General features: G+C 35.2%; 1 protein-coding gene across 3 annotated transcripts in view; it reads right to left on the bottom strand.

Moving 5' to 3' along the window:
• Positions 1-14,875, bottom strand: part of C6 (complement C6) — a 70,002-nt gene that overhangs the window by 42,918 nt on the left and 12,209 nt on the right. For all 3 annotated transcript variants that reach the window (XM_074386281.1, XM_003925895.3, XM_010336648.2), the window contains 2 exons: positions 6,506-6,644; positions 1,807-2,007 (listed from right to left, as the gene is read on the bottom strand). In XM_074386281.1, the coding sequence (XP_074242382.1) occupies positions 1,807-2,007; positions 6,506-6,644 (340 nt within the window). The remainder of the gene's footprint in view (positions 1-1,806; positions 2,008-6,505; positions 6,645-14,875) is intronic.

The raw sequence follows: 14,875 nt of genomic DNA, 5'->3' as shown, positions 1-14,875 counted from the left end.
AGGAACATATGAAGTACGATTAACAAGGAAGCTGTATCTTTGTATATTAAAAGGGTTCCATAAGTCCCTGGCAAGATAAACAGGAAAAGTACAATACTTAGACATACCCTAACTTCCAAGTGCAAAAAAATTAACTGTAACTTTCTAAGAAGGGAAAAGAAAATAAAAAAATATGCTCTGAGTGTGATTTTTCTGATATAGCAATGGAAATTAGAAGAGAGTTGAATAACATCTACTATCAAGACATAATGATTATTATATAGTCCAGTGTTATTTATATTTATTGTCCGAGGAAAAGGCAAGCAATGTTTCATATGCAAATATTTAGAGAATATACTTTGTATATTCTCTAAATATTTTGTATCTTCCTATATGAGGAAAATACAAAAAAAAAAAAAAAGGCAACTGAATGAGAACGTGGATCTCAAGAAAAGGAAATAAAAGGAAAATAAATGGAGATGGATAAATGTATATGTATAAATATAAATGTAACAAAATATACATTTTATCATATTTTATATACGTATATAAGTACAAATATATAGACATACAAATACGTATATAAAATACATTTGTATATGTGTACAAATATAAAGACATACAAATATGTATATAAAACATAACATACAAAATGTAGACTATGAACCTGAAAATTATAAGTGTTATGTGTGGAATCTTTAAGTAGAGAAGATAGGAGTTAGAATAAAACATACACTAACATATAAAATATATAAACACACACAAAACGATCTTTAAGAATAGCTTGGAACACAAAGGTTTTTAACTATCTCACTAAAACTGTGATGTTGGAACCTCATGGTGGGAATAGAAAAGTAAATATGTTCTCAAGGACATATAGGGGTTGGCATGTGGGGACATGTAGGTAAAAGGTCTCTTGGGGGGTTACAGGTATTATTTTATGTGATAAAAGAAAAAACATAGGTCTAATTATGCTTTCTAACTAGAGAAAAGTAACTACGAGCAGCACTTAAAGTATAGTGGACAGTGGCTCACGCCTGTAATCCCAGCACTTTGGGAGGCTGAGACAGGTGGGTGATCTCAAGTCGGAAGTTCAAGACCAGCTGGACCAACAGAGAGAAATTCCATCTGTACTAAGAATTCAAAATTAGTTGGGCGTGGTGTTGCATGCCTGTAATCCCAGCTACTCAGGAGGCTGAGGCAGGAGAATTGCTTGAACCTGGGAGGTGGAGGTTGTGGTGAACCAAGATTGCACCATTGCACTCCAGCCTGGGCAACAAGAGCAAAACTCCATCTCAAAAAAAAAAAAAAAAGTATAGTAGAACTTTCAAAATCACCAAAAGGAAAAAAGGAGTGATAGAAATGTGACTAAAAGCAGCAAATGAGAGAAAACAGGAAACAGTAACAAAGTGAAATGAGTAAGAAAAAGAAAAGATGGAAAAAATATGATCAAGCATGTCCATGAATATAATAAATATAAATTGGCTAAATTTTCCTAGCAGAGATTTGAGACTGTCAAGATTGCATGAAAGGACAAAGTTCTGTTGTGTGGAATTTATAAGAAGCACACCTACAACAATATGAACAAAAAGTAAAGATAAAAGACAACAATAACAGTCAAATGCATGCAAAATGGAAGCATTAATATACATAGTATTTCTATAACTTTTAAAGTGAGATATAACAAAAAATGGGAAAATTACTTAAATGTGTCTTAGCAGTTATACTGGTACAATATCAAAACTCTCCCCTTCTTGTTGCATGATTGCTAGAATTGGTGTTAATTTTCAAGAAAGAAGAAAAAGATTGGAAACCAATTGTTGTTACCTTTTTGTGAGAAGCTTGAATGGCTTGCTTGAAGGCAGAATTATGGTTGATCTTTTCACTTTTCTTTGAGGAATAAAGAATTGGTATACCGAAAGAGCTCCCCCCGTCACTTGAAAATGAGCCTTGTTGATTGTCATTGTTTCCAAGAGAAGTTAAATCCTTGTAGAACTCTGTTTTCAAGTCATCTTCTGCAGTTTGTACCTAGAGAAAAATCCATGTAAAATAAAATATAATTTAGGACATACTGGAGCGACTTGTAGAAATCATGATTTATTTATTTATGCACTCAGCCAATATTTATTGAGGACACATTTTGCTATAGAACAAAGAATAGTGTTACTTCCTACATTGAGGGGTTAATAGTTTAGTTATAGAAAGAGATAATCACAAATGCTTAATGCAGTAAGCACTGTATGGCCAATGAGATCCCATAGGAAATATAAGACCCTGAGAGGCAATATCAGGAAATCCTTCCTCAAGGAAATGCCATTTAAGCTGAGACTTAATGGGGTGATAAGCAATGAGGATTATTTTTAGTCTGCCTGTGATTTTGATGCAGCATGCAATCTAACTAAGATACTTTTCAGTTCTGACAACTTGACTTGTTCTTTATAACCAGGTACTCCTTGTTTCATACTTTTTCAAGAAACTGGAGTCTGAATTCAAGATCACAGTTTCTGAGGTTCGTATCCCACTGCATGCTACCAAAGCCCCCAGTGCGACCTTCTCTTGATTGACCTTTGTGTTAGTCATTACACTGTTTATAACTACTCTAGTCTTTTTCTGTGCACATAAAAAGTATGCATATCCCTAATCTCTTTGGCCAATAAAACATAAATATAAATGGTATCTGTCACTGTAAGAGTTGATGGAAAATATGTCACTTCCTTTTTTTTTTTTTTTGAAATTCATTGTGGAAGGATGTATCAAAGCAGAATCCCTTAAGTCCCTTGGTTTCTAAGTGACTACTATGAGTAGAACATACAATATGAGTGACACTGTTTTAAGACACTGACATCTTAGAATTGTTATTGAAGTGTAACCTAACTTGTCCTGCTTGATAAAATGCTGTCTGGTGTCTGTATTCCAACAACTAAATTCCTTAGTTTTTCTAAGAACTTCTATTCTAACACCCTGCCCAGTAGTTTTTTGCCTTTTCTTCCTTCTGTGAGACTCTTTAGTCTCTGTGTACCAGCCAGCCCATTCTTTCATCTGTCTTAATAAGCTACAATACTACAAAAGAAGGGAAGTCAGATGGCTGCTGAATTTCTCCTCCTCTGTTATTTTCAATAATGTATAACTTAGGTTTGCACAGCTGCCTGCCCAAGGTATGCCTAAAGAATGAAGTTATACAGAGATAAGTTAAAAGAAAACCAATAGCTCGTGACCTCGACTATAGTCATTGCCATATTTTTATTTGAAGAAATACCACTCTGACCTTCTTTAGCCTTATCATTATGACTTAACCATACCACTATGATATATAGTTAAAGATTAGCTCAGGTAGCTTCAGAAGCTTGAACAAGTCTTAGAGCTATTGATAAGGAAATGAGTTTAATCTGTATAAGAATTTTCAGGCTATATTTCCTTATGTAACTTGCTATCCAGGCTTGAGATATCAAGCTTTGTGGGTTAACCCAGTGATCTGTTAGTAAATATTTAACAACTACTTCTTGGAGGGGGAAGAAAGCCTTGATTTACTATAGCATTTTCCTTTTCCATTGTGTGTATATTCTTACCATGGCTGATTTCAAGCTACCTATGTGATTCCCTGAATTCAAACTTGGGAAGAGGTGCATGGTAGCAAATTGCAAAGTGTTTTAATAATACAGATCCAATAGATGTAAATAACCTCAAGAGCATGCATAATGGTAAAATGTAGCAAAATAATTGAAATGTGATAAATTTTGAGTCATTATAACCTTTGTTTTTAATATGTTTACCTGTGAGATAATATATTTGATATTTCATAATGACTGTGTTTTGACCAACAAATATATAAAAAGAAGCTCAGCATCAATAATCATCAGAGAAATGCAAATCAAAGCCACAAAGAGATACCTTCTCACACCAGTCAGGATGAGTAGTATTAAAAAGTTGAAAAAAACAAAAGATGTTGGCAAGGCTGTGGAGAAAAGGAATGCTAATACACTGTTGGTGGGAATGTAAATTAGTTCAGCCACTGGGAAAAGCAGTTTGGATATTTCTAAAAGAACTTAAAATAGAACAACTACCATTTGACCCTGCAATCCCATTACTGGGTACATATCCAAAGGAAAGCAAATTGTTCTATCAAAAATACACATGCACTCGCATGTTCATCATAGTACTATTTGTAATAGCAAAGACATGGAATTAACCTAGGTGCCAATCAGCAGTGGATTGGATAAGGAAAATGTGGTACATATATGCCATGGAATACTAGCAGCCATAAGAAGGAACAAAATCATATCCTTTGCAGCAACATGGATACAGCTGGAGACCATTATCCTAAGCAAATTAACAAAGGAACAGAAAAACAAATACGACATGTTTTTGTTTATAAGTGAGGGCTAAATATCAAGTACTCATGGATGTAAAGATGGCAAGAATAGGCACTGGGGACTACTGGAGGGGAAAAGAGGGAGAGGGGCAAGAGTTGAAAAACTGTTGGGTACTATGCTCAGTACCTGGGTGAAGGGATCAATTGTGCCCCAAACTTCAGCATCACACAATAAACCCAGGTGACAAATGTGCCTATGTACCCCCTGAATCTAAAATAAAAGTTGAAAAAGAAAAAAAAAGGTCTATGTTTAGCATTTGGACTGCAAAATTCCAGAAAAGTTAACAGTTGGCTCTTGTGAATTCATATTGCTTGCTCCAGAATATCACTGTCTAACTTACGGAGATACGTTTTAACTGATAGTTTGTGAAGGTGCTCAGACTTTTAACCCACTGCACCGAGTTTTAATGTCTTTCTTGATACATTATAAGTCTCATCTAACAGGCAGTCCCAGACTGTAGGAGCCAGAAGCCAGGAATTCTTATTCTTCTGTGCCGTTTATTTGCTGTATAACTGAGAAAGTTGTTTAACTTCCATAAGCCAATAAGCCTAAATTTTCTTTTCTTTCTTTCTTTCTTTCTTTTTTTTTTTTTGAGACAGGGTTTCACTCGATCACCCAGGCTGGAGTACAGTGGCACGATTTCGGCTCACTGCAATCTCCACCTCCTGGGTTCAAGCAATTCTTGTGCCTCAGCCTCCTGAGTAGCTGGGACTACAGGTGTGCACCACCATGCCTGGCTAAGTTTTGCATTTTTCATAGAGACAGGATTTCACCATGTTCCCCAGGCTGGTCTCAGACTCCTGACCTCACGGGATCCACCCGCCTTGGCCTCCCAAAGTGCTGGAGTTACAGGCATGAGCCACAAAACTGGTCAAGCCTAAATTTTCTATTAGTAATATTGATGTAAACAATTTTCTACCTTTCTGGGGAGGTTGTTAGGGGAATCAAGTAAGGCAATATGTGAAAGTACTTTGAAGACTAAAGTATCATATAAGTGTGAAGTGTTACCTAAACCTCAATTTGCTTCAATCTCATATACTTCCTTTAATTTGTTACTGTAAAACTACATGAAATAGATGCTTACTGAAAATACAGGCAATATGCTTTTGTGAGATGATTGTATTTTGAAAGTAAACTTGTGGATTGGTTATTTTGGAACTAGAAAGCAACTTCCATCAGAACAGTATTACATACAAATGTTTAGGTTTTAGCTCCATCTACAAAGCCTGTTCAATACAATACATCTTAAGAGCAGTATTATCAGTCTTCCCAGAGGTATTTGAATTTGACAGTTACTTCCCAAAGACATTCCCCACCCATTGTATATATTAGATGGTTTAAAATTGAGTGAGTTGAATTGAAAAATGCCTGTATTTATACGCATATAAAGGTTTTTTAAAAAAAGATTAAATGACTTTTTGCTAAATTAATTTTACCCATAAAGTAGATCTCAGAAATCATTGCACCTTCTGAAATTCTCTCTAGCTTGTCAAATTTGTATGCATGAATGTCACCATTAAAACCATGTATTTTCTGTTCTTATCATAAATTTGAAAAAGTGGATTACTCACTTTAGTGCAACTAATATGGAGCACTTATCTGTAAGGCATGGGTTAGATTCTGGGAGTAGGTGGTATGCTGCTCATCATCATTGACTAAAAAACAAATAAACCAAACCAATAAAATAGGAAGAAAAGTAAGAAGAACTATGTGATTCGACTGACTCATCATGATTTTTCTTATGAGCTTGGCACTTAAAAAAAAGTCTATTTGTGGTTATCTAAGAGAACTAACTAGGTTAGGAGAAAATTCTGAATAAATCAAACTGTATATCAGTGCGGAGCTATTTTACAGCTGAATATTCACTGGAGAAGGAACCAACTCGAATCAGGAAAATCTGGCCTTGAATCTTGAATCAACTTCTTGTTAGCTGTTTGACTTCTGGAAAAGTTGTTACCTTAGTTTTTTCATCTGTAAATTGATGATAACACTGGCCTCACTGGGTGTACATGGATAACATGCAAACACATAACAGGTGATTAAAATTGTTCACTATTTTTTCTTTCTGTCCCTTCATTCATCACTAATTTTGCATGAGAAATTTAGCCTATACTCATTGATGATGTTGGAGTTGCCACTATGCTAAGCTGTCATACCTCAAAGCCGACATTTTCCAGATTGGCCGGAACACGGTATGGATTACTTGTCTTACTGCTTTTGGCAGTATTACAAGTACCTCCAGTGAAAGAGTTATCCAGGACTTCTCCTCTGGGCTCTCCTGCCAGAAAATGAAACCTAGAAACAAAGTAGTTTTTAAGAATTCAATAGATGTAGAGCAATCTTTAAAATTACCTTAGTTATGTGAAAGGAATTCCTCTTCTAAACATTTTTGACTCAAGACAAATGACTTGAAGGAACCCCTGCTACCCTGCCTTTTTTTCCACTCCTTGGTGAGACATGCAAGGAAGCTGGAAAGCTCAAACTCAGCTTCTCTGGCTCTATTCAGTTCTCCTATTCCACTTACTTAATTGTTCTTGTCTTTCAACATACAATAAAATCTGGATTTATAATTTTTTATGACTTACAAAGCCAGTGCAGAGGTTGGAAGCAAATTATGAAATCAGTTATTATATAATAAATGCCATTCTGGGTTCACTTCTTACTGAGTGGAATTCTAAGAGAGAGCTCTTAATAAATGGTAATAGCAATATTTTAATGGAATTGTAATAACATTATAGTTTCACTAATAGCTGACTATAGTATTTAAAAATTATTTTATTGAAAGAATGCTTACATACTGTTTACTATAAGCCAAGCAATAGTAAGTGCTTTACAAATATTAACTTAGTTAATATTTACTAATAGTAACTTACATTTATCATAACCATATGGTATAGATATAATTATTACACCTGCTTTACAAATGAGGATACTGAGGCACATAGAGATTAATTACCTTAGCATAAATCAAGTATTTAAGAAGTTGTTTTGTTGTAGATAAAAAAGAAAACTTCTCCAAGATGCTAATACTTTTTCAAATTCTGAGAGATATCAATATGCATTCTGTGAAAAATGTAGTTTTTTTAGTCAAACTGTTTGGTAATGCTGTGTTACATAGACTATAAAAATTGTTTTTTACAGGACATGTCACAGCCTTAAAAAATATAAATTGTCAGTCTCTGGATATATTTGACCAAATAACCTTGTCTTTTATAGAACATATACTGTAGTTCTAACAGAGTATCATTGGAAAATTACTGTAGCAGAAGGAATAGCATCCATGCCCTTTCTCTTCTCATGATCCTTCAGTACACCCATCCTTTCTGATAGTTTGGGGGGCTCAAGGGAACTCTAAACATCCTCAAGAATGTCATCTACCACTAACATGTCTGTTTCCCTTGTACTCTTTTTTTTTTTTTCTTTTTTTGAGCTGGAGTCTCACTGTGTTGCCCAGACTGGAGTGCAGTGGCTCGATCTGGGATCACTGCAACCTCCACCTCCCAAGTTCAAGTGATTCTTCTGCCTCAGCCTCCCAAGTAGCTGGGACTACAGGTGTATGTGAACATGCCCGGCTAATTTTTGTAGTTTTAGCAGAGATGGGGTTTCATCATATTGGCCAGGCCTGTCTTGAACTCCTGACCTCACGATCTACTCACCTTGGCCTCTCAAAATGCTGGGATTACAGATGTGAGCCACCATGCCCAGCCTCCCTTGTACTTGTATAGTGTTAACTCACAAGACAAAATGTACCTGAAAGGCACCACCTTTACCAGAAGCTGAAATATTAAGTTTCGTTAACTATCACAGAGATCTGAAAAAAGACAAGAGACTTATCCATTTGTGAGGGAATCAAAAAGCAGTTCACTATGCCAGATTTTCATGATCTGCTATTAGACATTTGTATTTAAAGTAGAAAATTCAATCAGTTATGCAGGCACTTCTTCTAACCAATGGACACAATGTTTTTCTATCAAAGAGGAGCAAGGATAATTTGAAAATTGTAAAGTGATGTTAGAATACTGAAAAGAAATAAGGCTAATATAAATACTTGTAAATTCTCTACCAATAAAATTGTGTTCATTTAAAAGTACACACACACACACACACACACACCCCTTTTAAGTTTCTGAAACTGTTCCTTCACTTGAAAATGGAGCTAATTGCTTCTTTATGGTAGTTGTGGAAATTAACAGTGATTAGCACAGGACTGGCCTGCCCTATTAGAAGAAACAATACATATTAAGTCTCCCAATTTTTCTACCAGGGAAAGTAAACTTTAATTTTATTAAAAGGTTGCATATTAAGTTCAAAAGTAATTGCTTGCAGAAACAAAATCAACAAACAAAAATCAAATGTATTTCCATACAATAGCAATGAATAATCCAAAAATAAAATTAAAGAAACAATTCCACTTACAATAGCCTCTCAAAGAATAAAATCCTCAGGAATTTATTTAACCACAGGTCTAAGACTTGTACACTGAAAAGTATAAACAATTGTTGAAAGATATTAAGTGAAATCTCAACAAATAGAAAGACATTCTATATTAATGGATTGGAAGAATTTGTACTGTTAAGATAGAGATTCAAGACAATTATTATCAAAATCGCAGCTGCCTTTTTTGGTAAAAATTCGCAAGCTAATTCTAAAATTCAAAAGACCTAAAACAGCCAAGACAATCTTGAGAAAGAAGGACAAAGTTCAAGAAATCGCCCTTCCTGATACACAGTTTTCTTCAAAGTTAAGGTAATTAAGACAGAGTAGTAGTACTGGCATGAGGATAGACATATAGACCAATGGAACAGAATTGCATCTAGAAATAAATCCATATTCAATGGGGGAAAATAGTCCTAAATGAATGTTACTGTAACAACCTGATAGTTATATTACAAATGAATGAAATTGGGCCCCTTTCTTACATGATGTAAGAAAATTAATCAAAATAGATAATATAACCTAAATTTAAGAGCTAAAGCTCTAGAACCTTTAGAAGACAATATAGGACTAAATATTTGTGATCTCCAGTAAGGTAAAGCCTTCTTAGATATGACATTAAAAGCACATTCAACAAAAGAAATAAACATATTAAACTTCACCAGAATTAAAAACTTTAGTGCTTTAAAGGACACCAACTAAAAAATGAAAATACAACTCACATAATGGGAGAAAATATTTCCAAATCACATATCTAATGAAGAACTTACACCCAGAATATACAAAAAAAATGCTTAGAATTAAATAATGAAAACAAATTAAATAATGAGCAAATGAGCATCTAAATATATATATATATCTTTGAAAAACTATGAAAATGAGTAATAAGCATGTAAAAAATGCTCGATGTTATTACTCATTAGGAAATACAAATCAAAACTTCAATGAGATCCCATTTCACAGCCATTAGAATAGCTTTAACCAAAAGGTAAACAAAAACAGTTTTGATGATGGAGAAATTAATTTCCAATCATATGTAAGTGGGGGAAATGAAAAATGGTGCAGTTGTTTTGGAAAATAGTTGAGAGTTCTTCAAAAATTAACATAATTACCATAAGGCTCTGCAATTCCATTCCTAGGTATATATGCAAGATAATTGAAAATATATATCAATGCAAAAACTTGTAGGTGAATGTTCATAGCAGCATTACTCATATTAGAGAAAGTAGGAACAAACCAAATGTCCATTAGTTGATGAATGAATCTACTCAATGTGATAGAATGATACAATGGGTTGTTATTCCCTCATAAAATGGAATGAAGTATTAGCATATACTTTATATGGGTGACTTAAAAAATTATGTTTTTTAAAATTGTTGCCAGGCGTGGTGGCTCACGCCTGTAATCCAGCACTTTGGAAGGCTGAGGCAGGTGGATCATGAGGTCAGGAGTTCAAGACCAGCCTAGTCAAGATGGTGAAACCCCATCTCTACTAAAAATACAAAAATTAGCCAGTGCAGTGACAGGCACTTGTAATCCCAGCTACTTGGGAGGCTGAGGCAGGAGAATCATTTGAGCCTGGGAGGTGGAGTTGCAGTAAGCTGAGATCACGTCACTACACTCTGGCCTGGGCGACAGAGCATGAATCCATCTCAAAATAAATAAATAAATTTGTCACGTAATTGTACATATTTATGGGGTACATAGTGATGTTTTCATACATACAATGTATAGTAATAAAATCAGGGTAATTAGCATATTCATCACTTCAAACATTATAATTTGTGTTGGGAACAGTCAGAATTTTCTCTTCTTGGTATTTGAAAATATGTGCTAAATTACTGTTAACTGTAGACACCTACAATGCTATAGAACACTAGAACTTGTTCCTCTTATCTGGCTGTAATTTTGTATCCTTTGACCAATCTCTTCCTATTCTCCCCTTCCCCTACCCTTTCCAGTCTCTCATTACCCTTATTCTACTCTATTTCTAAGAGATCAACTTTTTAAGCTTCTCCAGGTGAGTGAGAACATGTAGTGTTTATGTTTTTGTTCCTGGCTTATTTCACTTAATAACCCCCAGGCTCATCCATGTTTCTCTAGTGACAAGGTTTCATTCTATTTTATGGGTGAATAATATTCCATTTTGTATATGTACCACATTCTCTTTATTCATTTATCTGTTGATGGACACTTAGACTAATTCCATGTCCTAGCTATTGTGAACAGTGCTGTAGTAAATATGGGGGTGCAGATATCTGTTCCGTGTACAGATTTCCTTTGCTTTGGATGTACGCCCAGTAGTGGGATTGCTGGATCATAAGGCAGTGCTGTTTGTAGTTTTTTGAGGAATCTCCATTCTGGTCTTCATAAGACCCATACTAGTTTACATTCTCACCAACAGTGCACGAGTTTCCTTTTATCCACATCCTTGCCAGCATTTGTTATTTTTGTCTTTTTGATAATAGTCATTTCAGCTGTGGTGAGATGATACCTCACTGTTTTGATTTTCATTTCCTTGATGATTAGTGATGTTCAACATTTTAAAATATATTTGTTGGATATTTTTATGTTTCCTTTTGGTAAATGTCTTATTAAGTTCATTTGTGCATTTTAAATTGTATTATTTATTTATTTTTGCTGTTGAGTTGTTTGAGTTCCTTATATATCCTGGATATTAACTCTTTGTCAGATGAATGATTGGCAAATACTTTTTTTCCCACTCTATAGGTTGTCTTTTCACTTTGTTATTCTTTCCTCTGCTGTGCAAAAAGCTTTTCAGTTTTATATAATCCCATTTGTCTATTTATGATTTTGTTGCTTCTGCTTTTGAGGTCTTATTCATAAAATATTTTCTCACATGAACATTCTAAGCATTTTCCCTTATAATTTTCTCTAATAGTTTAATAGTTCTGGAATTTTACATGTCAGTCTTTAATCTATTTTGAGTTGATTTTTATATAACGTGAGTGGTGGGAGTCCAGTTTCATTCTTCTGCATATGGATATCCAGTTTTCTCAGCACCATTAGTTAAAGAGACTCTTGTTTCCCCAGTGCATAATCTTGGCACCTTTGTCAAAAATCAGTTGGTTGTAAATACATGGTTTTATTTTTGGGTTCTGTATTCTGTTTCATTCGTCTATGTGTCTGTTTTTATGCCAGTAATATGCTGCTTGGGTTATCATAGTTTTGTAACATGTAATACATGTAAAATGTATATTTTGAAATGTGGTAGTGTGATGCCTTTGGTTTTTTTTTTTTTTTTTTTGAGACCGACTCTTGCTGTGTTTTCCAAGCTGGAGTGCAGTGGTGTGATCTCAGCTAACAGTAACCTCTGTCTCCTGGGTTCAAGCAATTCTCCTGCCTCAGCCTCCTAAGAAGCTGGGACTACATGTGCCTGCTGCCACACCTGGCTAATTTTTGTATTTTTGGTAGACACGGGGTTTCACTGTGTTGGCCAGGCTGGTATCAGGATTATACTGGACTTATAGAATGAGTTTGGGAAAGTTCCCTTTTGATTTTTTTGGGATACCTTGATAATAATTCATATTAGTTCGTAAAAAGTTTGGTAAAAATTTGCAGTGAAACCGTCCAGACCCAGGCTTTCCTTTGCTGGGAGACTTTTTATTATTGATTGACTCTCATTACTCACAACCGGTCTGTTTTCTATTTCTTCTTGATTCAATACTAGTAAGTTTTTTTCTATCCAGAAATTTATTCATTTCCTCTAGGTTTTCAAATTTGTTGGCATATCGTTGTTCATAATAGTCTTTAATGATCCTTTATATTTCTGTAGTATCAATTATGAGCATATGGATGAATCTTAAAAACATTATAGTAAGTGCAAAAAGGCAGACACAGGCTGCATAATGTATAATCCCATTTTTATAAAATGTCTAGAATACACAAATTTACGTGAACAGGAAGTGAATTAGCAGTTTCCTTGGGCTAGGAGTTGGGTAGAAGTGGGCAGTAAATGAAGCCTAATATCTAATATGTGCAAAGGTTTTATTTTGGGTATGTTAAAAACATTCTAAAATTATATCATGGTGATGGTTATGTAAGTCTGAATATGCTAAAGATGATTGAATTAGACACTTTCAATGGGTAAACTGTATGGCATGCAAATTACATTTCAATAAGGCTGTTTTTTAAAATGAGTGAATTCTGTGGGTTGCCTAAGATGCAGATTATATTCAAATAGCTGAAAGCCTAACAAGTGAAGACTATAAACCTGTTCACCTTATACTGCTTTGTACTATGTACTTATGTTTGTCACAAGCAAAAAAGGGCTTCAGAAAAATGGCTCTCAGGTCACAAGGAATCTATGAAGGTGACAGCTATTTGTGGAGAGCCTGAAGGTAGAATTTTATGGAGGTGTTTCCAGCAGGCCATGCCTGAGAAATCTTTTAGGGGCTAAACCAGCTATGAATAAATTTTCAGTTTTATTCTTTCCTTTCCCTTCTCAGTTATTGATATTGACTTAAAATAATTTAGTGTTTCACATACAGTGTTGCCCTTAATACTTTAGGTTTCTAAAGTGCTTTGATCTAAACTGATTTATGTGTCATACTTTGTAACTTTTTGAATATAACTAGAAATATGTAAATCAAAAATATGTATTTGTGTGTATACATGAATTTTCACATATATACGTGTGTGATCCCTACTCACAAGTCTCACTATTCACCACATAGATGAATGTGTCCTTTCAACTGTGTATGTATCTGTCTATACAATGAGCCTGAGAAAATAGCAAGTAGCGTGCTATTGTTGCCTGATTCTTGCTTCATATTTAAGAACTAGTAACGGATGTTGGCAATGTAGAAATTATTATATCTCTTTCTTGGAGAAGTATCATTTACAAAGAAGGATAGCCACTCAGGAAGCTTTTATCTTGTGGTTTGAAATATATTGGGGAGCAGGGTACAGAGGAGAGGCAGAGATTCTAAGGCCAGCAGATTAGAACAGGATTACATTAAGCAATTCTCAAAACTCTTAGTCCCTGGGGAGGCAGGACTGGTTGTTCTGAGCCAGCAGGCTTTGCTCATTTCTGAGAATCCTTGGGACAACAGCTCTGGTTGGCAGAGGGCCACATAGTCCTTCAGCCAAAGTACACATAGCATGTGGTCCTCCCCATCTGTAACTCGAGTCTAGATCAACTGAACAAAAGGTGATTTTGAAATGTCACCCTTCATCAATCGGAACATTAGAAAATGTGATTATCAGTGGGAGTTTTTGGCTGATGTTTTCTTGCAGCCAAATCAAGAGAAGGAAACCATTTCTGCACATGGATAAGAACATGTTGTTGAAGCACTCTCATTGAGATCACCACCAGTCAGACATTCTTAGGACAAAACCTCACATCAGTTTATAATCATCCAACGTATAGATGCGGAAACTGAGGCCCAGAGTTGTTAAATAACTCAGGTGTGGTGTAGTGAGATAATGTAGAACTGGTTTTAGTTCTGCATTAGAATCAGCTGAGTTATTTAGAACCCAGCTCCTCTTACTGTCAGAGCCAGGCGTCCCCAAAGTTTTTACATAGGGGGCCAGTTCACTGTCCCTCAGACTGTTGGAGGGCCGCCACATACTGTGCTCCTCTCACTGACCACCAATGAAAGAGGTGCCCCTTCCTGAAGTGCGGGGAGGGGCCGGATAAATGGCCTCAGGGGACCGCATGCAGCCCGCGGTCCGTAGTTTGGGGATGCCTATTTCAGACTAATGGTTTTTCCATGTTAATGGCGTCCTTGGGTTTGGGTCAATATTTTCTGGGTTTTATTCTAAATCAAATGAGGTTGTATTTGCAATTGTGGCTGTTTGTCTTAGGTGCCTTGAGGCTTCGTATTATGCAACTCTGGCAGCATTAAGTGAAGATTCTAATTTTTTAAAGTCCAATATGAAGGAACAGAAATTGATAGCAAACTATTTGCCTTCTGGCCAAAAATTTGAAAGGGGTTTCTTTATTATGTCAAGGGAAGAGGATAGGAGATTATCTTTACTGATTTTTCTTATGTTTCAAATTAAGGCTCACTTTTTCTGTTTTCATAATATCCTAATATCTTTCAAGAACACTGGTTCAGTCTAATGAA

The sequence above is a fragment of the Saimiri boliviensis genome, chromosome 1 (assembly GCF_048565385.1).
Source record: "Saimiri boliviensis isolate mSaiBol1 chromosome 1, mSaiBol1.pri, whole genome shotgun sequence".
Classification (NCBI taxonomy): domain Eukaryota; kingdom Metazoa; phylum Chordata; class Mammalia; order Primates; family Cebidae; genus Saimiri; species Saimiri boliviensis.
This window is presented reverse-complemented; position numbering and strand designations above follow the sequence as displayed.